Source organism: Stegostoma tigrinum, chromosome 2 (assembly GCF_030684315.1).
Source record: "Stegostoma tigrinum isolate sSteTig4 chromosome 2, sSteTig4.hap1, whole genome shotgun sequence".
NCBI classification, from domain to species: Eukaryota; Metazoa; Chordata; class Chondrichthyes; order Orectolobiformes; family Stegostomatidae; genus Stegostoma; species Stegostoma tigrinum.
Genome location: NC_081355.1, coordinates 26,397,987 through 26,418,657, shown reverse-complemented (window position 1 = coordinate 26,418,657; position 20,671 = coordinate 26,397,987). Strand labels below are relative to the sequence as shown.

Genomic DNA, 20,671 nt, shown 5'->3' with positions numbered 1-20,671 from the left:
GTTTTGCTTAGGATTAATCCATTTAAATTTAATTTAAACCCAGTGACACAAAGCACAGTCTACAGTAGTTAAAACTAGTGGGAGAGTAGAGTTAATGGATATCAGACTAATTCAAACATCTTTATCAGGGGTAAAGACGGCACTTTGAGGAGGATTAACAGTAATAGCATCATGGATTCATAAAGAAAATTTTAATGATCTCAAAGCTTTTAGAAACAGGTGCAAGAAAAGCAGACAGCATGGAACGAAGCAAGGAATTTGTGGGGGAGACGGATTTGGTGTTGGCTAAAGGACTTAAAGGATGGATTTCCAAAAGGCTTTTAAAAAATGAGGGATGGTTGAGATATGCAGAACTGTAGGAAGAGAAATTTTAAAATTCTGCCATTACAGGTTCTTGAATTTAACTCAGTTGCTTACTTCTGCACAGCTGCATGGAAGAGAAATACTGAGGAAAAAATGATGTTTACCTGTTTATCAAAAAATGAAAACATACCATTGAACAAAGCACCCACTCAGCATATTGTACAGAAAAGGTTTATTATAATGCACATTTCTGTAGACGAGCATAAATTCCCGAAACATATTTTCTTTAATCAACAACAGGATACTTAAATTATATTTTAAGTAACTGTGGTACATTTTAATAATCCCTGTATTATATAAACAAAAAGTCATAGTTTTCCCTTTTATGCAGTGCTCACATCAAGAGTCTACTGTAAACCATGCTGGGCGCTTTCGATTCCTTTCAATGATCCGCTTTCCTTCATCAGCCTCTGTAGCCTTTTCTCCTGCGTAAAGTACAACATTTTCAACAGGGGGAGTGTTGTGTGGCCTTCCTTCCAGTGCCTGAATCTGTGCTCGTATCAAAGCTGTTTCATGTACAACCTTTTGATAGCAGAAGGCACACAGGACATGCTTCAGTTTCAAGCGTCCGCAATCTTGACAGACCTCTATGTTGTTCTGAAATGAGAAGAAATTCCAAAGAAAAAATGAAAACAAAACTGGGCTAATTTGCTCCACGTTCAGAACAGATTTAAATCTTAAAAATAAAGTTGCTGCATTATTCAAAGTAAGGCATGCAATTGCTGACAAATTGTTTACAAGTAGCCAATACAAATATTCAGCACCAACAAGGATGCTTTACATCATACAAACTAATTATATTACAAGGCCAGAGCAATCCAGCCGTAGAATTGACTACCATTAAAATCAATCCACAACTGAGGGCCTATTGTCTATTCTCGTATGATTCTCTCAAAGATCACTTTCAAGCGCTTTTATGCTTGGTGTCAGACAGAGGATTACTCATGTGCTGCCTTGATTTGGAAACTGTGCAAAGTAATACATTGTGCCTTTTTGATAATATGTACTTCAGCTTACTCTATGCACATACCTTAACTTTTTCTAACTTCTGAACACTCCTCCTCCGGCAGCGATTGACTTCAATTGTACGCCGTTTTTTGGGTGCTGCCATCCAGAAGATACTATCAAGGAAGCTGGAGCTGTCACTCTGGTCATTGTCACAGGATTCAGATTCATAGGGAGGGAAGCTTACTGGAGCTTCTATCACCAGAGCAGGAACTGAACAGCAAAGAAACAGGAGAAGTGAACAAATTGAATTTTACACAGAGGAGAAAAAGTTGTATGCTGAGAGCAGAATCAGACAGTCTTGCATTTGTACAGTGCCTTCATGACTTCAGGACCACCCAAAGCACTTTACAACCAACTAAGAACTTTTGAAATGCAGTCACTTTTGTAAAGCAGGAACATGAAGGAGACAGTTATACTGTCACCTTGGTGCAAATGACAGTGTTTTTAAAGGCATATTTGAACTTCTTGCTCCATGAACCCTACTCTCACAAAAAAGGTGACAACCCGATCTCTACCTGATCCACGATCTCTACCTGATCCATGTTGGTTGATAATGCTAATAATTTTATTCTGTTAAGGGTCTTCAAATCTGCTGTCATTCCTCTACTACTCAATGTCTTGGCACCTACAATGCTTGTAAACTACTGCTCTACCCCCAAAGTCCCTTTCCTCTGCAAAGTCTGTTGTCCAGATATGCAGGACTGCTCTCTGATTCAATTCTTATCTATCTAATCAGAGAATCACTTTCAACGGTGTCTCTTCCTGCTCCCACACTGCTACCCCTAGAGGACCAAGTTTCTAGCCTTGGCCTCATCCAATTTCTAATCTGAATGTTATCCCTCAGCAACATAATTCAAAAACACAAAGACGGTTTGCACTTACGCTGATGAACCCACCTGTACTTCACTATCACCTCTTGACTCTTCCACCACTGCTAAATTATCAGATTGTTTGCCCAGCATTCATTACTGAATAAGCAGAAATTTCCTCAAATGCAATAGTGGAATGATTGAAGCCATTGCCTTCAGTCCCCATGTCCTGTTTACCAACTCCATACCTTTCCTCAGGAATAGTCTGAGGCAAATTTGCTCCTGCCTCAGCTCACTACGTCCTCACAGCCTTATTTCTGTCTCCAAGCCTGTGTGAACTCTTCTGGTCCTTCAATTCTGGCCTCCTGAGCATTCCCGATTTCATCTGGACTGTGGCTTCAGGTGTTTAGTGCCCAAGCTTTGCCTTCCTCAGTTCCTTTAAAACTTAAGATGAAACTTTTGGTCACCAGCCCTAATTATTTCTATAATGAGCCCCCAGGCTCATGTTAATAATGCTGATTCGTTTTATGGAGTTGAAGGGATAATGTTAAATATGAATGAGTAGTGTTGTTCACTTATACTTGACCTGAATGTGTCAGATGTAAATGTGGAAAAGTCATCCATCTGCAGCATTAATTTAATCACTTTGACAAAGCATGAAAGAAAGTTTATAAAAAATATATCAAGCTGTACTTTTTAAAAAACATCTTCTGCAGACATCAGAAAAACAGGGAGACAAAGTAATACATTTTGGAGTAAATAAAAATCAGAAGAGAAACCTGGCCAGAGGCAATATGTAGCAACAAAATATGAATAAAGGAACAGTTTGCTGCAAATAACCCTGATTACAGCAGTCAGAATACATAGTATTGCTATCTGCAGAAACTGTAGTGTGAAAGGAAACGCTGCAGTGCCATTTCCAGCCATTAGAGAAATTTCTTAAGTTCACAGAGCTCACTGAGACCCTCTAGTAACAGGAGCCACATTATATAGTATATCAGAGGTAGAATAACATCTAAATTCAAGTTAACAAGGCGTAGAGCACAGCAGATCAAGCAGCATCATAGGAGCACAAAGGCTGACGTTTCGGGCTGAGACCTAAATCCAAGTACCAGCTTTTCCAAAAAAAAAGTCAACAGAAACATTTCCCTCTCAAAATAGCTTGGAACCTTCGATGTTTTGTACTACTTTTGTTGCAGTAAGACATATTTAGTTATCTACCATGTAATTTTATTATGTACAATTATTTGTGGTCAACTATGATAAGTTTCATCCCGAAGAAAGTTTTTGGCTCAAGTCTCTCACCATAACTGGAAACCATAATTCATTCTGGCACTTCAATGTAGTCCTGGGAGAATGCTGCACGCTCAGAGGCGACATGTTTGTGATAGAATTTAAACTGTTGTTGTTTAAAATGAAAGATCTTGAGATACTGTTTCAAAGAGGAGATTTTCTGGCCAATATTTCTCTCTCAACAAACATTTGTGAAAAACACATTATCTGTTCATCATCACCTTTCCAACCTGTGGGATTCTGTTATGCTAAAATTGATTCCCGTATTTACTCCATTACCAGAGTAACAGCACTGACAACCACCTAAATATTTGAGGAATCCCAGAATTGTGAAATTTGGGATATCCTGCAAACTATATTAATTCAACTGTTTGTATCTTGATTAAAACAATGTCTAATTAGGGAGATTTCCAAGATAATGTGAGGCTGGATGAACACAGCTGGCCAAGCAGCATCTCAGGAGCACAAAAGCTGACGTTTCGGGCCTAGACCCTTCAGAGAGGGGGATGGGCCTAGGCCCGAAACGTCAGCTTTTGTGCTCCTGAGATGCTGCTTGGCCAGCTGTATTCATCCAGCCTCACATTTTATTATCTTGGAATTCTCCAGCATCTGCAGTTCCCATTATCTCTAATTAGGGAGATAATCTTTATCTTGGCTTGCTTAACATGGGTTAAGCTTTAATTCTGTTGTGGCAGAATAGCTTGCCAAGACTCATCAGCATGAGCATCTTAGAAGAACAAGACTCCTCCAGAAACCTACAATTACCTTGCATGTTTCTCAACATCAGATGGATCAAAGCAATGCATAAATTTTACAAAGATTATATCAAGATCTAAAGTAGCACAAAGCTAAAGGAACTGCAGTCTTAGTGGATGGGAATCATGTCAACGCAATCAAACTGAGAAGTGTCTTTTTAACAGAGTCAACAGATCAGGAAAAAAAAATTCAGCTAATTAACACCACTCCTTCCTGTGTTCTGAAGCAAGATAATGTCCAATTCCCTTGGATTTTTATTCTACGTCTTAAAACAGACAAAGCTTATTGCTTTTATATTCCTGCATGCCAGGAGAACAGCGACAGATTTTTAACAGCTCAACTGACAACTGACATGAGATTGATGCCAGTCCTATTTTACCACAGGAGCCACCAGTTACTTTGTAAATTTAGATCAGATGCTTCATTGGCTTAGTATGGTAACCTCATGTTAACTCTACATCACAAACCAGCTGTTCAGCCAACTTAACCAATGTCCCTATAATTAAACACTCAAGAGGTCAACCTTGGGCTCTCCAGTGATTCAAACATTCTCTACCATCACAGTATACAGTAAATTCTCATCAGAATTGGTTTTCTTTTTGCTTTGTTCTTTCATGAGATATGCACCTAGCTGGCAAAGCCCATCCCTAAGAACCCTTGATCTCAGTGACTTGCAGGCCATTTCAGAGGGCAGTAAAGAATCAAATTCCTGTGGGTCTGGAATCACTCACAAACCAGACCAAATAAAGATAGCCATTCTCTTTCCTAAATGACATTAGGAAACGGGGAGTTTTTATGATAAGCAACAATGGTTTCATGGCAGCAATTCTGAGATTAGCTTTATTCTCCAGACTTATTAATTCAATTTGAATTAAATCAGCTTCCATGGTGGGAAGTGAACCCACAGAGTATTAGTCTGGGCCTCTGGATTACCAAACAGCAAGAAAAGTCCAAAATAAGGGTAGACCAAGTTAAAAAATATTCTGGAAAACAGAACCTCCGCATCATCTCTCAATCTAAACAATCTTACTCAATCTTACTTTACTTCTTTAAGAGATGCACTTTTATTCAAGTGATTAGCACAGATAAGCAGACCAGCCAGTTAGAAATATGAACCGAGGTTAACAGCAGACAAAGACGAAATATCAGTGAGAATCATTAGCAGACAAATTAGGGACAGAAAAAGGGATTCACAAGTGACTTGTGTGAAATCAGATTGATAATCCAGTACAATGCTGGAGTGCTCTCAGGTAGGCATAAAAGATTCAACTGGACCATGTGGTCAAACACAGCAATTTAAACACATGCCTATTGAGCATTGCCAGATCGTCTATTTCAGACAATGAGCACATTTCTATTCAGGAGATCACACTGTACGCAAAACAGCTCTTGCATCTCTGATATTACAATTATAGTAACGGCCTAGGAGGCTGGAGAATGTCCCAAACAGTACAGCAAGTACTGGTATAGTTATTTACAAAAACAAAAGAAAGCTCTTGTACAGTGTTTCAACAGGTGGAAAGGATTGGGCCCACAGCTGCATCAAGAGTGATGGTGGGTGCTCAACAGCTGTGATAGCTGTGAAGGGAGTGCCTGGAGAAAAGAAATCTGCTGTGAATGTGAACTACTGTCTGCCTGGAGATAGTTTGCATTTATCACATTTCACAACAAACCTCTAATTCAACAAGTGCTCTGTGTATAACAAGATGATAAATAGACAGGGTGTAACATAAAAATGTTACTTTATTGCAGTGGTCTCTGAATTAGTATGTTGGCTGTAAAATTATACTTCAGCTCCTTTCAAACAGCAGAAGCCCTGACCAATGCCCGATTCCCACTTACTACACACATTGACATGGATTTATAAAAAGGGCCGAGAATTACAGCATGGAATAACATGAGTTTGCTGACACCTGCTGCTGGTTTGGAGGATGGATGCTTGATTCTATAAACAATTGGCCTGTCTGGGCAACATGATGTAGTTTATTAGCAACATTGCTTTCTGTGGAGAAAAACTGATTATGCTCGATAATTCAATAAACTTTAAACAGTCTGTCCACGCTTCTCTCCCCCAAAAAATGGAATTGCATCAATAATCACCTTCCCTGTGATCATGGCTGTCATTCTTTAACAATTAGGAGTCAGTTGTACAGCACAGAAAAAGACTCTTTGGTCTAGCTTATCTATGCCAACCAGATATCCTAAATTAATCAAGTCCCATTTGCCAGCATCTGGCCCACATCCCTCTAAATACTTCCTATTCATGCACCCATCCAGATGCCTTTTAAATACTGTAAATGTACCAGATTCCACCACGTCCTCTGGCAGCTCATTCCATACACGGCACCACCCTCTAATTGGAAAAGTTGCCCTTTAGGTCCACTGCAAATCTTGCCCATTCACCTCAAATCTCAGCCCTCTCGTTTTGGGCTCCCCTAGGCTGGGAAAAGACCTTGGCTATTCATCCAACCCATGCCACACATGATTTCATGAACGTCTAAGAGGTGAACCCTCAGCCTCCAACATTCCAGGGAAAATAGCCCCAGTCTATTCAGTCTCTCCCTAAAACTCAAGCCATCCAATCTCAGCATAATCCTTGTAAATCTCTTCTGCGCCCTTTCAAAGTTTAACAACATCTTTTCTATAGCAGAGAGACCAGAATTGAATGCAGTATTCCAAAAGCAGCCTAACCAATGTCCTGTATAGCCACAATATGACATCCTAATTCCTCTCCTCAATGCACTGACCAATAAAGGCAAGCCTCCAAAACACCTTCTTCACTACCCTATCTACCTTGATTAGACCTTCAAAGAACTATGAACCTGCACCCCATCATTCAAAGGGCCTTCTTTGTTTTCAGCTTTTGATGAGTAATGACTTTCATTTTTATGAACTGCAAATATCTTTTCTAATGTGTTCTGTAAGTGTAGATAGATCTGGGCTGTACTATTAAAGCCATAACTTTAAAAGGGCAACGCACTCAGTTTCCACACTCCTTCAAGGTCAGAAATAGGAAAATAGACTACTTCAGCAACTTGTCTTCAGTTGTATGGTGGCAGAGTATCACGAGTGTTGGAACGCTTATGCCAATAGAGAAATGCATAGTCTGAACAAACAGATTGGGAACTTTTATTATTCATTCCTGGGACATGGGCCTTTCTGACTGGGCAAACATTTTTTGCCCATCCATAATAGCCATTAAGATGATGGTGGTCAGCTGTTTCTCTGAACCACTGCACTCTATTTGGTGGGCATACTTCCAAAATGCTGTCAGGGAACTTCTGGATTTTGACCTAGTGACACTTAAGGAACAGTGATATATTTCAAAATCAGGATGGTGGATGGTTTGTAAGTGGCGGTTTCCCACATATATGCTGTTTTTGACCACTGCCATCTAGAAGGACAAGTTTGAAATATGCTATCTAAGGAGCCGCGGTGGAATTCTGCCATGCACCATGGAGGTGGTACACTGTTGCTTTTCAGAGTTGATGGCAGAGGAATCAGTTGTGTATGTGGTGTCAATCAAGCATGCTGCTTTGTCCTGGATGGTGTCAGGCATCTTGTGTTGAAGCAGTATTTGACCAGACAAGTGGGGAGCATTACATCACATCTGGTCCTTGTAGATGGTGGACAGGTTTGGGAAGTCAAGAATAAGTTACTCACAACAAGAATCTGAGCTTCCGATCTGCTATTGTAGCCAAAATTCTGCTTCTGGTTCAGCTTGTGGTCAATGGTAACCCTAGATATTGATAATGGGGGGCTTAGTCAAGAGGTGATAGTTCAATTCTCTTAATGCAGGTGGTCATTGCCTGGCACTTGTGAGACACAAGGAATGTGACTTGCCACTTGTCCAGGTCTAGCTGCATCTGGGTATGCTGGTTCAGCTTCTGAGAAGTCATGAATGATGCTAATCTTGTGCAATCATTACCAAACAACCCTACTTTTGGCTTTAGAATGAAGGGGATATAATTGATGTAGTAGCTAAAGAGGGTCGGGCCTTGGACATTCCTCCGAGGAACCCCTAGAGAGATGTACTGGACCTGAGATGACTGACGTCCACCAAACAACCATCAGCCCATGAGACAGGTAGGACTCCAAACTGCGGAGAGGTTTCCCTCACTTCCAATTAACTAGTTTTGCTAGGGTTCCCCGATGCCTTATTCAGTCAAATGCAGCCTTGACAAAGGCAGTCACTATCACCTCATGTCTAAAATTCAGTCCTTTTACCTAGACAATAAGGTCCCTGGCAGAACACAAAATGAGTGTCAGTTAACAGGTTATTGCTAAACAAGTGCTGCCTCATAGCACCGCTGATGACACTTTGCAATCATCAGTAAATTGATTGAATCAGATCAATGGTATGGTAAGTGGTTAAGTTGGATATGCCCTACTTTGGTGTACAGATTATACCTGGGCAAATTTCCACATTGTCAGGTAGATAGCTGTACTGGAACAACTCGTCCAGGGGTGCGGCAAATTCTGGTGTACAAATCTTCAGGATTATTGTGGAATTTTGTCCCGGCCATAGCCTTTGCATAGCTGCGCATGCAGCCTTTTCTTGATAGCATGTGGAAAGAATCAAATCAGCTGAAGACTTGCATTTGTGATGCTGAGGACCTTCAGATGAAGCAATCATCCACTCAGCATTTCTGGCTAAATATTGTTATGACTTTTACTTTGCGCTGGACTCTGCCATCACTGAGGATAGGAATATTTATGGGGCCTCCAGATCCACTGAGTTGTTTAACTGTCCACTACCATTTATGACTGGGTGTAGCAGGACTGCAGAACTTAGATGTGGCCTATGTTGTGAAATCACTTAACTCTGTCCACCACTTTCTACTTATGGTCTTTAGCACTCAAACAGTCGTGTGTTGCAGCCTCATCAGTTTGACATCCCATTTTTAGATATTCCTAATTCTGCTCTTGAAATGCACTCCTGTTGTCTGCATTGCACCAAGTTGAACCACTGGCTTGACGGACATGGTAGAGTCGAGAAAACGCGATAATGTAGTGTGGAGCTGGATGAGCACAGCAGACCAAGCAGCACCTTAGGAGCATAAAAGCTGACATTTTGGGCCTAGACCCTTCACCAGAAAATGGCGACGGAGGAGAGAGTTCTGAAATAAATAGGGAGAGAGGGGGGCAGACGGATCAAAGATGGATAGAGGAGAAGATAGATGGAGAGGAGGCAGAAAAGTGAAAGGGGCAGGGATGGACCCTGTAGAGGTGAGTGTAGGTGGGGAGGTAGGCAGGGGATAGGTCAGTCCAGAGAGGACGTACAAGTCAGGGGGCGGGATGAGGTTGGAAGGCAGAAAATGGAGGTGGGGATAGGTGAGAGGAAGAACTGGTTAGGGAGGTGGGGACGAGCTGGGCTGGTTTTGGGATGCAGTATTGGGTGGGGGCAGGGGTAGATTTTGAAGCTTGTGAAATCCACGTTGATACCGTTGGGCTGCACATTTCCCAAGAGGAATAGGAGTTGCTGTTCCTGCAACCTCCGGGTGGCATTGTTGTGGCACTGCAGGAGGCCCATGATGGACATGTTGTCTATGGAATGGGAGGGGGAGGTGAAATGGTTCGTGACTGGGAGATGTAGTTATTTATTACGAACTGAGCGTAGGTGTTCTGCAAAGCATTCCCCAAGCCCCCGCTTGGTATCCCCAATGTACAGGAAGCCACAAAGGGTACAGCGGCTGCAGTATACCACACTAGCAGATGTTCAGGTGAACATCTGCTTGATGTGGAAAGTCTTCTTGGTGCCTGGGATGGGGGGTGAGGGGGCAAGTGTAGCACTTCCTGCAGAAGGTGCCGGGTGTGGTGGGATTGGAGGGGAGTGTGGAGCAGACAAGGGAGTCACAGAGAGAGTTGTCCCTCCTGAAAGTAGACAAGGGTGGGGATGGAAAAATGTCTTCGGAGGAGGGGTCGGATTGTAGATGGTGGAAGTGTCGGAGGATGATGCGTTGGATCTGGAGGTTGGTGGGGTGGTATGTGAGGACGAGGAGGATTCTCTTTTGCCGGTTTTTGTGGGTATGGGATAAGAGGGAGGAGTTGCAGGAAATGCGGGAGACACGGTTGAGGACATTCTCGACACTGCATAGTGCGGAGTTGCGTCTTTGAAGAACGAGGATATCTGAGACGTACAGGAGTGGAATGTTCCACCTTGGGAGCAGGTGCGGCACAGTCGAAGGAACTGGGAATAGGAGATGGAATTTTTGCAGGAAGGTGGGGGGGGGGGGGGGTGTGTGTTCTAGGTAGCTGTGGGAGTCAGTGGGCTTGAAATGGGCATTGTCTCCATCTCGGGCAACCAGCTAGAAACCAGAGAGGTCCAAGAAGGTGAGGGATGTGTTGGAGATGGTTTAAGTGAACTTGAGGTTGGGGTGGAAGATGTTGGTGAAGTGGATGAACCTCTCGAGCTCCTCCTGGGAGCACGAGGCGGCACAGATACAGTCATCAATGTAACGGAGGAAGAGGTGGGGTTTAGGGCCAATGTAGGTACGGAACAGGGATTGTTCCACGTAGCCTACAAAGAGGCAGGCATAGCTTTGGCCCATGTGGGTGCCCATGACCACCCCCTTTGTCTGTAAGGGGTGGGAGGAATCGAAAGAGAAGTTGTTGAGGGTGAGGGAGAGTTCGGCTAGGCGGATGAGGGTGTCGGTGGAGGGAGACTGGTCGGGCCTGCGGGACAGGAAGAAGCGGAGGGCCTTTAGGCCATCTGCATGGGGAATGCAGGCTTATAGGGACTGGACGTCCATGGTGAAAGTGAGGTGTTGGGAACAGGGGAATTGGAAGTTCTGGAGGAGGTGGAGGGTGTGGGTGGTGTCACGGACGTAGATGGGGAGTTCCTGGACCAAGGGGGAGAAAATGGAGTCCAGATAGGTGGCGATGAGTTCAGTGGGGCAGCAGCAGGTGGAGACAATGGGTCGACCAGGGCAAGCAGGTTTGTAGATTTTGGGAAGGAGATAGAAGTAGGCGGTCCAGGGTTGGGGAACAATGAGGTTGGAGGCGGTGGGTGTGAGGTCATCTGAGGTGATGAGGGTGTCGATGGTTTGGGAGATGATGGCTTGGTGTTCAGGGGTGGGGTCATGATCCAGCAAGCGGTGGCGGAGAGTGGAGAATATGCTGTGCCAGGTGGTTACAGATTTTTCTCTGATGGCTCATAGCACCTCTTAGATGCCCAGCCTTGGGTTACTAGATTTGTTTGAAGTCTATTCTTTTTGGCATGGTGAAAGTATATACAGCATAATAGGGGTATGCTCAAAATGAAGGTGGGATTCTGTCTCCACAAGGACCATACAGCGGTCATTCATATCTATACTGTCACAAACAGTTCCACATGAAACATGTAGATTGGTGAGGATGAGGTCAAGTATGTTTTTCTCTCTTGTTGGTTCCCTCAGTTGCAGTTGAGCATCTGTGTCCTTTGGGACTCAATCAGCTCAGTCCTTCTCAGCGATGGACATTGAAATCACCGTCTCAGTACATTCTGAGCTAGTGTTTCCTTCAAATGCCGTTCATCATGGAGGAGCACAGTTTCGATAACTGGCTGAGGGAGGGGAGGGGAGGGTGATGTTGATAAGTGGCAGGAAGTTTCCCTGCCCACATTTGACCTGATACTACAAAACTAATCCACAGTCAATGTTGATGATTCCCAGGGAAATTTCCTCCTAACTGTATGTCACCTGCTATCACCTCTGTTGGATCTGGCAAGACAGAGACAGAGATGGTGATTAGTTTGTCTTGGACACTAAGACATGAGATCATGAATACAACTATACTAGGCTGTCACTTGAATAGCCAGTGAGACAGTTCTCCCAATGCTGGCACTAGTGCCCAAATGTTACTACGGAGGATTTTGTGGGGTCATGAGGCTGGGGTTGCTGTTGTCATTTCCAATGCCTTAGTAGCTAATTGGTCCATTTGTTTCATTCATCCATTTTGCTGGAGCAGTGGGAGCAGCGAGAACGAGGACAGGAGGCTGCAGCAAAGTTAAGTTCTTCATTTCTACAAAGCTGAGTGGGAGTGGTCAAATTGCGCACTGGGAAGGCGAGTGAACTTCTATATTTGGGCAGTAGCTATGCCCAAGGCATTACACGTGTAGGGTCTCCCACTTGCTCTCAACAGACAATAGGTGCTGGAGTAGGCCATTTGGCCCTTCGAGCCAGCACCACCATTTATTATGATCATGATTGATCATCCACGATCAGTATCCTTTTCCTGCCTTATCCCCATAACTCTTGATTCCACTATCTGTAAAAGCTTCATCCATCTCTTTCTTGAAAGTATCCAGAGAGTTGGCCTCCACTGCCTTCTGGGCAGCATATTCCATATATCCACCACTCTCTCGGTGAAGAAGTTTTTCCTCTCCTCCTCAAACCAAGAAAAGGAAAGACTCTGCAGTGTGTTGATAAGGGAAGGATTTTCTTTTTTTTGATTGTGTGCTTGTAAGCAGAGTGATTGATAAAAATCTTTTCATTTCATTTATCTATTATTTGATATTATAGTAGGCCCAAGCTAAGCTTAAGAGTAAAAATGGCAGGAGATCCCAGATCCATGTTATGCTCCTCTTGCTCAATGTGGGTGCTAAGGGATGCGGCTAAAGTGCCTGTATCCTACACATGCATGGTGTGTCAAGGTGCAGCTCTTGTTAGACCGCATGTTGCTCTGGAGATGCAGATGGACTCACTTTGGAGCATCCGCGATGCTGAGGAAATCGTGGATAGCATGTTTAGCAAATTGGTCACAATGCAGATTAGGGTTGCTGAGGGAGAAAGGGTATGGGTGACCAAAAGGCAGAACAGGTGTCCCCTGTGGTCATCTCTCTCCAAAACAGGTATACCGTTTTGGATACTGTTGGGGGAGATGGCTCACCAGGGGAAGGCAGCAGTAGCCAGATTCATGGCACCGTAGCTGGCTCTGCTGTACAGAGGGCAGGAAAGAGAGTGGAAGGGCGATAGTCACAGGGGATTCGATTGTAAGGGGATTAGATAGGCAATTCTGTGTCAAAAACGAGACTCCTGAATGGCATGTTGCCTCCCAGGTGCATGGGTCAGGGACGTCTCAGATTGACTGCAGGACATTCTGAAGGGGGAGGGTGAACAGCCAGCTGTCGTGGTGCATATAGGCACCAATGATATAGGTAATAAATGGGATGAGGTCCTACAAACAGAATTTAGCAAGCAAGTTAAAAAGTAGGACCTCAGAGATAGTAATCTCAGGATTGCTACCAGTGCCACATGCCAGTCAGAGTAGAAATGAAAGAATAGGCAGGATAAATGAGTGGCTAGAGATATGGTGCAGGAGGCAGGGGCTCATATTTTTGGGACATTGGGAACAGTTCTGGGGGAGGTGGGACTATAATAATTCAGACGGTCTACATCTGGGCAGAACTGGAGCCACTGTCCTAGGGGGTGCTTTTGCTAATGCAGTTGGGGAGGGTTTAAACTAATGTGGCAGGGGGATGGGAATCAAATGAGGTGGTTAGTGGCCAGTAAGGAGGCAGTAACTAAAGACGGTAAGGAACTAGATAATGAAGTCAGTGTGACTGAGGGGAAGAGTAGGCAGACAGCAGATGATGAACGCAAGGGACGGGTGGTCTGAGATGCATTTGTTTTATTATGAGAAGTGTAGTAGGTAAGGCAGGTTAACTTAGGACTGGGATTGGTACCTGGGACTATGATGTTATTGCTATCACTGAGACTTGGTTGAGTGAAGAGCAAATATTGCCAACTAAATATCGCAGGATATAGATTCTTCAGGTGGGATAGACAGGGAGGTAAAGGGGTGGAGGAGTTGCATTACTGGTCAAAGAGGATATCACTGCTGAGCTGAAGGAGGGCACTACGGAGGACTGGAGCAATGAGGCAATATGAGCAGAGCTCAGAAATAGGGAGGGTGCAGTAACAATGTTGGGGCTGTACTACAGGCTGCCCAACAGCGATTGAGAGATGGAGGTACAGATATGTAGACGGATTATGGAACGGTGTAGGAGCAACAGTGTGGCGGTGATGGAAGATGTTAATTTTCCAAACACTGACAGTGATTCACTTAGTGTTCGGGGTTTAGATGGAGCAGAATTTGTAAGGAGTATCCAGGAGGGTTTTATAGAGGAGTATGTAAATAGTCCAACTCGGGAAGGGGCCATACTGGACCTGGTGTTGGGGAATGAGCCTAGCCAGGTGGTCGAAGTTTCGGTAGGGGACTACTTTGGGAATAGTGATCACAATTCTGTAAGTTTTAGAATACTCATGGGCAAGGACAAGAGTGGTCCTAAAGGAAGAGTGCTAAACTGGGGGAAGGCCAACTGTAGCAAAATTCAGCAGGAGCTGGGGAATGAGGGTTGGGAGCAGTTGTTTGAGGGTAAATCCATATTTGATATTAGGGAGGCTTTTAAAGAGAGGTTGATTAGGGTGCAGGACAGACATGTCCCTGTGAAAATGAAGGGTAGCAAGGGCAAGATTAGGGAACCACGGATGACAGGTGAAATTGTGATATTAGCAAAGAGGAAAAAGGACACACACGTAAGGTCTAGGCGATTGAAAACAGATGAAGCTTCGGAAGGATATTGGGAAAGTAGGACCAATCTGAAATGAGGAAATTAAGAGGGCGAACAGGGGTCATGAAATATCTTCAGCAAACAGGGTTAAGGAAAATCCCAAAACCTTTTCTTCATACATAAAGAGCAAGAGGGTAACTAGAGAAACAGTTAGCCACCTCAAGGACAAAGGAGGAAAGTTATGCAAGGAGTCAGAGAAAATGAGTGAGATCCTTGATGAGTACTTTGCGTTGGTAATCACCAAGAGGGACATGACGGGTGTTGAGGTTAGGGATCGATGTTTCATTACTCTAGATCAAATTGGTGTAAGGAGGTGGGTGGTGGTTGGGGGGGGGGGGGGGGGGGGTAAGTTTTGGGTATTCTAAAAGGCATTAGGACGGACAAGTCCTCCGGTCCGGAAAGGATCTATCCCAGGTTACTGAGGGAAGAGAGAGAGGAAACAGCTGGGGCCTTAACAGATATCTTTGCAGCATCCTTGAGAATGGGTGAGTTCACAGAGGTCTGGAGAATTGCTAATGTTGTCCCCTTATTTAAGAAGGGTAGCAAGGATAATCCAGGTAATTATAGACTGGTGAGTCTAACGTCAATGGTGGGGAAGCTGATGGAGAAGATACTGAGGGATAGGGTCTATTTACATTTGGAAGAAAATGGGTTTATTAGTAATAGGCAGCATGGTTTTGTGCAGGGAAGGTCATGTCTTTCCAACTTGATAGAATTCTTTGAGGAAGTGACAAAGTGGATAGATGAGGGAAGGGGTGTAAATGTCATATACATGGACTTCAGTAAGGCATTTGATAAGGCTCCCCATGGTAGGCTGATGAAGAAAGTGAAGTTGCATGGGGTCCAGGGTGTACTAGAGAGATGGATAGGAAACTGGCTGGGCAACAGGAGACAGCTATAGTGGAAGGGAGTTTCTCAAAATGGAGAACTGTGATCAGTGGTGTTCCGTGTTGGGGCCACTGTTGTTTGTGATATACATAAATAATCTGGAGGAAGGTATAGATGGTCTGATTAGTAAGTTTGCAGATGACCCCAAGATTGGTGGAGTAGCAGACAGTGAAGGGGACTGTCGGAGAATGCAGCAGAGTAGGGTGGAGAAATGGCAGAGGGAGTTCAATCCAGGCAAAGGCAAAGATCCAGTTCAAGAGCAAGCTATATCGTAAATGGAAAAGCCCCAGGGAAAATTGATGCACAGAGACATCTGGGTGTTCAGATCCCTTGTACCCTGAAGGTGGCAACGCAGGTTGAAGAGTGGTCAAGGCGGCATACGGCATGCTTTCATTCATTGGGCGGGGTATTGAATAAAAGAGTTGGCAGGTTATGTTACAGTTGTAAAGGACTTGGTTCAACCATATTTGGAATACTGCATACAGTTCTGGTCACCACATTACCAAAAGGATGTGCATGATTTGGAGAGAGTGCAGAGCAGGTTCACCAGAATGTTGCCTGGTATGGAGAGCGCTTGTTATGAAGAGAGATTGAGTAGATTAGGATTATTTACATTAAAAAGATGGAATTTGAAGGGGGGACCTGATTGAGGTCTACAAAATCATGAGAAGTATAGACAGGGTGGACAGCAAGAAGCTCCCCCCGCCCCCCCCCACCAAGAATGGGGGACTCCGTTGCTAAGGGTCAGGATTTCAAGGTGAGAGGGAAAAATTTAAGGGAGATTATGCATGGAAAGTTCCTTATGCAGAGGGTGGTGGGTGCCTGGAACACCAGCAGAGGTGGTAGAGGCGAGCACAATAGCGTCATTTAAGATACATCTATACAGATAGATGAACGGGAGGGCGCAGAGGGATACAGATCCTTGGAAAATAGGTGACAGGTTTAGATAGAGGATCTGGATCAGCGCAGGCTTGGAGGGCTGTTCCTGTGATGTAATTTTCTTTGTTGAGACTTTGTAATGATGGATATAGAGTCGCTTGCTAAGTTATTTACCAAGTTGAAATTCTAACGTCTGCTGCGGTGGGATTCAAATCTTGTTCCCAAAAAGTTACCTGGGTCACTGGTTTACGAGTATAGCAACAATACCAGCAGGCCGTTACCTCCATTAAACTTCCAAATCCACACATGAACAAAATAGCAAACTCTTCAAGTATCACTCATCTGCCATTTGCAAGGAATAGACAAAGTCATTCAAATCAAAAATACATAAACACACCATAGCAAAATATAGCAAAGGCAACTGTACATGGCTCCAATAACACAGGCAATTGATCAGCAGTTGTATAAGTTGATTGATTCACAGGTAGAGTCATACAACACAGAAGAGGTCCTTTCAAAACAGTCCATCTGCATTGATCCCATTTTCCAGTATATGGCCCACTGCCTTGATGTCATATTTCAAGCGCTCATCCATGTACGCTTTAAAAGTGGAGAGGTTTCCTTCCTCTACTACCCTCCCAGCTAGCACAATCTAGATTCTCACCACCTCTAGACATATAGATAGCTAAAGTCAATAAGCAGCTAAGTAAATGGCATGATTCCTAGAAGCACAGGCATGAGGACAGCAGGATTACTAGACAGTGATAACGGGAACTGCAGATGCTGGAGAATCCAAGATAATAAATGTGAAGCTGGATGAACACAGCAGGCCAAGCAGCATCTGAGGAGCACAAAAGCTGACGTTTCGGGCCTAGACCCTTCATCAGAGAGGGGGATGGGGTGAGGGTTCTGGAATAAATAGGGAGAGAGGGGGAGTCGGACCGAAGATGGAGAGAAAAGAAAATAGGGGGACAGGAGAGTATAGGTGGGGAGGGAGGGGGGGATAGGTCAGTCCAGGGAAGATGGACAGGTCAAGGAGGTGGGATGAGGTTGGTAGGTAGGAAATGGAGGTGCGGCTTGGGGTGGGAGGAAGGGATGGGTGAGAGGAAGAACAGGTTAGGGAGGCAGAGACAGGCTGGGCTGGATGTGTGGTGCAGTGGTGGGAGGTGACAAACTGGGCTGGTTTTGGGATGCGGTGGGGGAAGGGGAGATTTTGAAGCTGGTGAAGTCCACATTGATACCATTGGGCTGCAGGGTTCCCAAGCGGAATTTGAGTTGCTGTTCCTGCAACCTTCGGGTGGCATCATTGTGGCACTGCAGGAGCTCCATGATGGACGTGTCATCTAAAGAATGGGAGGGGGAGTGGAAATGGTTCGCGACTGGGAGGTGCAGTTGTTTATTGCGAACCGAGCAGAGGTGTTCTGCAAAGCAGTGCCCAAGCCTCCGCTTGGTTTCCCCAATGTAGAGGTCACACTGGGTACAATGAATACAGTATACCACATTGGCAGATGTGCAGGTGAACCTCTGCTTAATATGGAAAGTCACCTTGGGGCTTGGGATAGGGATGAGGGAGGAGGTGTGGGGGCAAGTGTAGCATTTCTTGCGGTTGCAGGGGAAGGTGCCGGGTGTGGTGGGGTTGGAGGGCAGTGTGGAGCGAACAAGGGAGTCACGGAGAGAGTGGTCTCTCCAGAAAGCCGACAAGGGCGGGGATGGAAAAATGTCTTGGGTGGTGGGGTCGGATGGTAGATGGCGGAAGTGTCGGAGGATGATGCGTTGTATCTGGAGGTTCGTGGGGTGGTGAGAGAGAACGAGGGGGATACTCTTTGGGCGGTTGTGGCAGGGGGCGGGGGCAGGGGCAGGGTGTGAGGGATGTGTTATGGGAATTGCAGGAGACGTGGTCAAGAGTGTTCTCGACCACTGTGGGGGGAAAGTTGCGGTCCTTCAAGAACTTGGACATCTGGGATGTGCGGGAGTGGAATGCCTCATCGTGGGAGCAGATGCGGCGGAGGCGGAGGAATTGGGAATAGGAGATGGAATTTTTGCAGGAGGGTGGGTGGGAGGAGGTGTATTCTAGGTAGCTGTGGGAGTCGGTGGGCTTGAAATGGACATCAGTTACAAGCTGGTTGCCTGAGATGGAGACTGAGGGGTCCAGGAAGATGAGGGATGTGCTGGAGATGGCCCAGGTGAACTGAAGGTTGGGGTGGAAGGTGCTGGTGAAGTGGATAACTGTTCGAGCTCCTCTGGGGAGCAAGATGCGGCGCCGATACAGTCATCAATGTAACGGAGGAAGAGGTGGGGTTTGGGGCCTGTGTAGGTGCGGAAGAGGGACTGTTCCACGTAGCCTACAAAGAGGCAGGCATAGCTTTGGCCCATGTGGGTACCCATGACCACCCCCTTTGTCTGTAGGAAGTGGGAGGAATCGAAAGAGAAGTTGTTGAAGGTGAGGACGAGTTCGGCTAGGCGGATGAGGGTGTCGGTGGAGGGGGACTGGTCAGGCCTGCGGGACAGGAAGAAGCGGAGGGCCTTGAGGCCATCTGCATGCGGAATACAGGCTTATAGGGACTGGACGTCCATGGTGAAAATGAGGTGTTGGGTGCCAGGGAATTGGAAGTTCTGGAGGAGGTGGGTGGTGTCACGGACGTAGGCAGTGAGTTCCTGGACCAAAGGGGAGAAAATGGTGTCCAGATAGGTGGAGATGAGTTCAGTGGGGCAGGAACAGGCTGAGACAATGGGTCGACCAGAGCAGGCAGGTTTGTGGATTTTGGGAAGGAGATAGAAACGGGCCGTGCAGGGTTGGGGGCTGTGGGTGGGAGGTCCCCTGAGGTGATGAGGTCACGAATGGTGTTGGAGATGATGGTTTGGTGCTCGGGGGTGGGGTCATGATCGAGGGGGCAGTAGGTGGTGGTGTCGGAGAGTTGGCGTTTGGCCTCAGCGATGTAGAGGTCAGTGCGCCATACTACCACTGCGCCACCCTTGTCTGCGGGTTTGATGGTGAGGTTGGGGTTGGAGCGGAGGGCTGCCCGTTCTGCAGGGGAGAGGTTGGAGTGGATGAGAGGGGTGGAGAGGTTGAGGCGGTTAATGTCTCGACAGCAGTTGGAGATGAAGAGGTTGAGGGAGGGTAGGAGGTCTGGGGGTGGTGTCCAGGAGGAGGACTTGTGTTGGAAGCGGGTGAAGGGGTCAGCGGAGCGAGGGTTAGGCTCACAGTTAGAGAAGTAAGCGTGGAGACGAAGGCAGCGGAAAAACTGCTCTATGTCCAAAACGTGACTGGTATTCGTTGATGTGTGGCTGTAGGGGGACAAAGGTGAGCCCCTTGCTAAGGACTGACCTTTCGTCCTCAGTTAGTGGAAGGTCTGGGGGATGGTGAAGATTCGGCAGGGCTCAGTGTGGCTGTCTCCTCTGGGGTTGCTGGCTGTGGAGGTTGTGGGCGGAGCGATGAGGTTTTCGGCCGTGGGCGGGGTTCCGTCGGCGTCGGCCGTGGGCGGGGTTCCGTCGGCGTCGGCCGTGGATTACTAGACAGATGGGTAGGTAGATGACTGGATTCCTGAATGGATACTTGGATACTGATGATGGCTTAGTGGTATTACAGAATGTTCTGGAGACACTAAGTTTGATTCCACCACTGTACCTGGTATTATGAATATACTGTAACCACAAAACCATTGTCAACTGTCAGAAAAATCCATCTGTCTCACCATAGTCCTTCAAGGAAGGAAATGGGCCATTCTCTTCTGGTGCGGCCTACATTTGACTTCAGACTCACACTAATGAGCTGACACTCAACTGCCCTGATACAAATCAGTGGCTTACTAGGCCAAATCAGCCTACATCAAGACGGGCAATAAATGCTAGCCCGACGGTGACACCCAAGTCCCACGGGTGAATTTAAAAAAGGCAGGTAATAGGCAGGATGGATACTAGAATGAACAGATTCTATTCGCTCCCTGAAATCATCTCCATAAAGCCACAGACACTCACCCAAACGACGTTGAACTCCGAAAGCCTGCAGCAAAGCGCATTCAAGAGCCGACCAGGACAGTCGCAGCCTCTGCACCAACGCCATTAACAAGCAGGAGACCACAACTCGTTGTAACCGAAAGATGCAAAATTTCAACACAGTGCGCAA

The 20,671-nt window shown here is 45.7% G+C and overlaps 1 protein-coding gene across 1 annotated transcript; it reads right to left on the bottom strand.

Annotated features, from left to right (window-relative positions):
- Nucleotides 1–520: 520 nt before the first annotated feature.
- Nucleotides 521–20,658, bottom strand: mrpl32 (mitochondrial ribosomal protein L32). The gene is made up of 3 exons (XM_048561675.1): nucleotides 20,524–20,658; nucleotides 1,394–1,581; nucleotides 521–960 (listed from the first exon to the last, which is right to left on the bottom strand). Exons 1-3 carry the CDS (start codon nucleotides 20,606–20,608, stop codon nucleotides 703–705), a joined length of 531 nt encoding a protein of 176 aa, XP_048417632.1. The 5' UTR covers nucleotides 20,609–20,658; the 3' UTR covers nucleotides 521–702.
- Nucleotides 20,659–20,671: the final 13 nt, after the last annotated feature.

Bases quoted from the DNA above. Each gene is read 5' to 3' on its own strand.
- mrpl32 (XM_048561675.1), bottom strand. From the start codon at position 20,608: ATGGCGTTGGTGCAGAGGCTGCGACTGTCCTGGTCGGCTCTTGAATGC. The intron at 1,582-20,523 runs GTGAGTGTCTGT...TTTGCTGTTCAG, and splicing joins CGGAGTTCAACGTCGTTTGG to TTCCTGCTCTGGTGATAGAA. The intron at 961-1,393 runs GTATGTGCATAG...TTCTCATTTCAG, and splicing joins AGAAGTTAGAAAAAGTTAAG to AACAACATAGAGGTCTGTCA.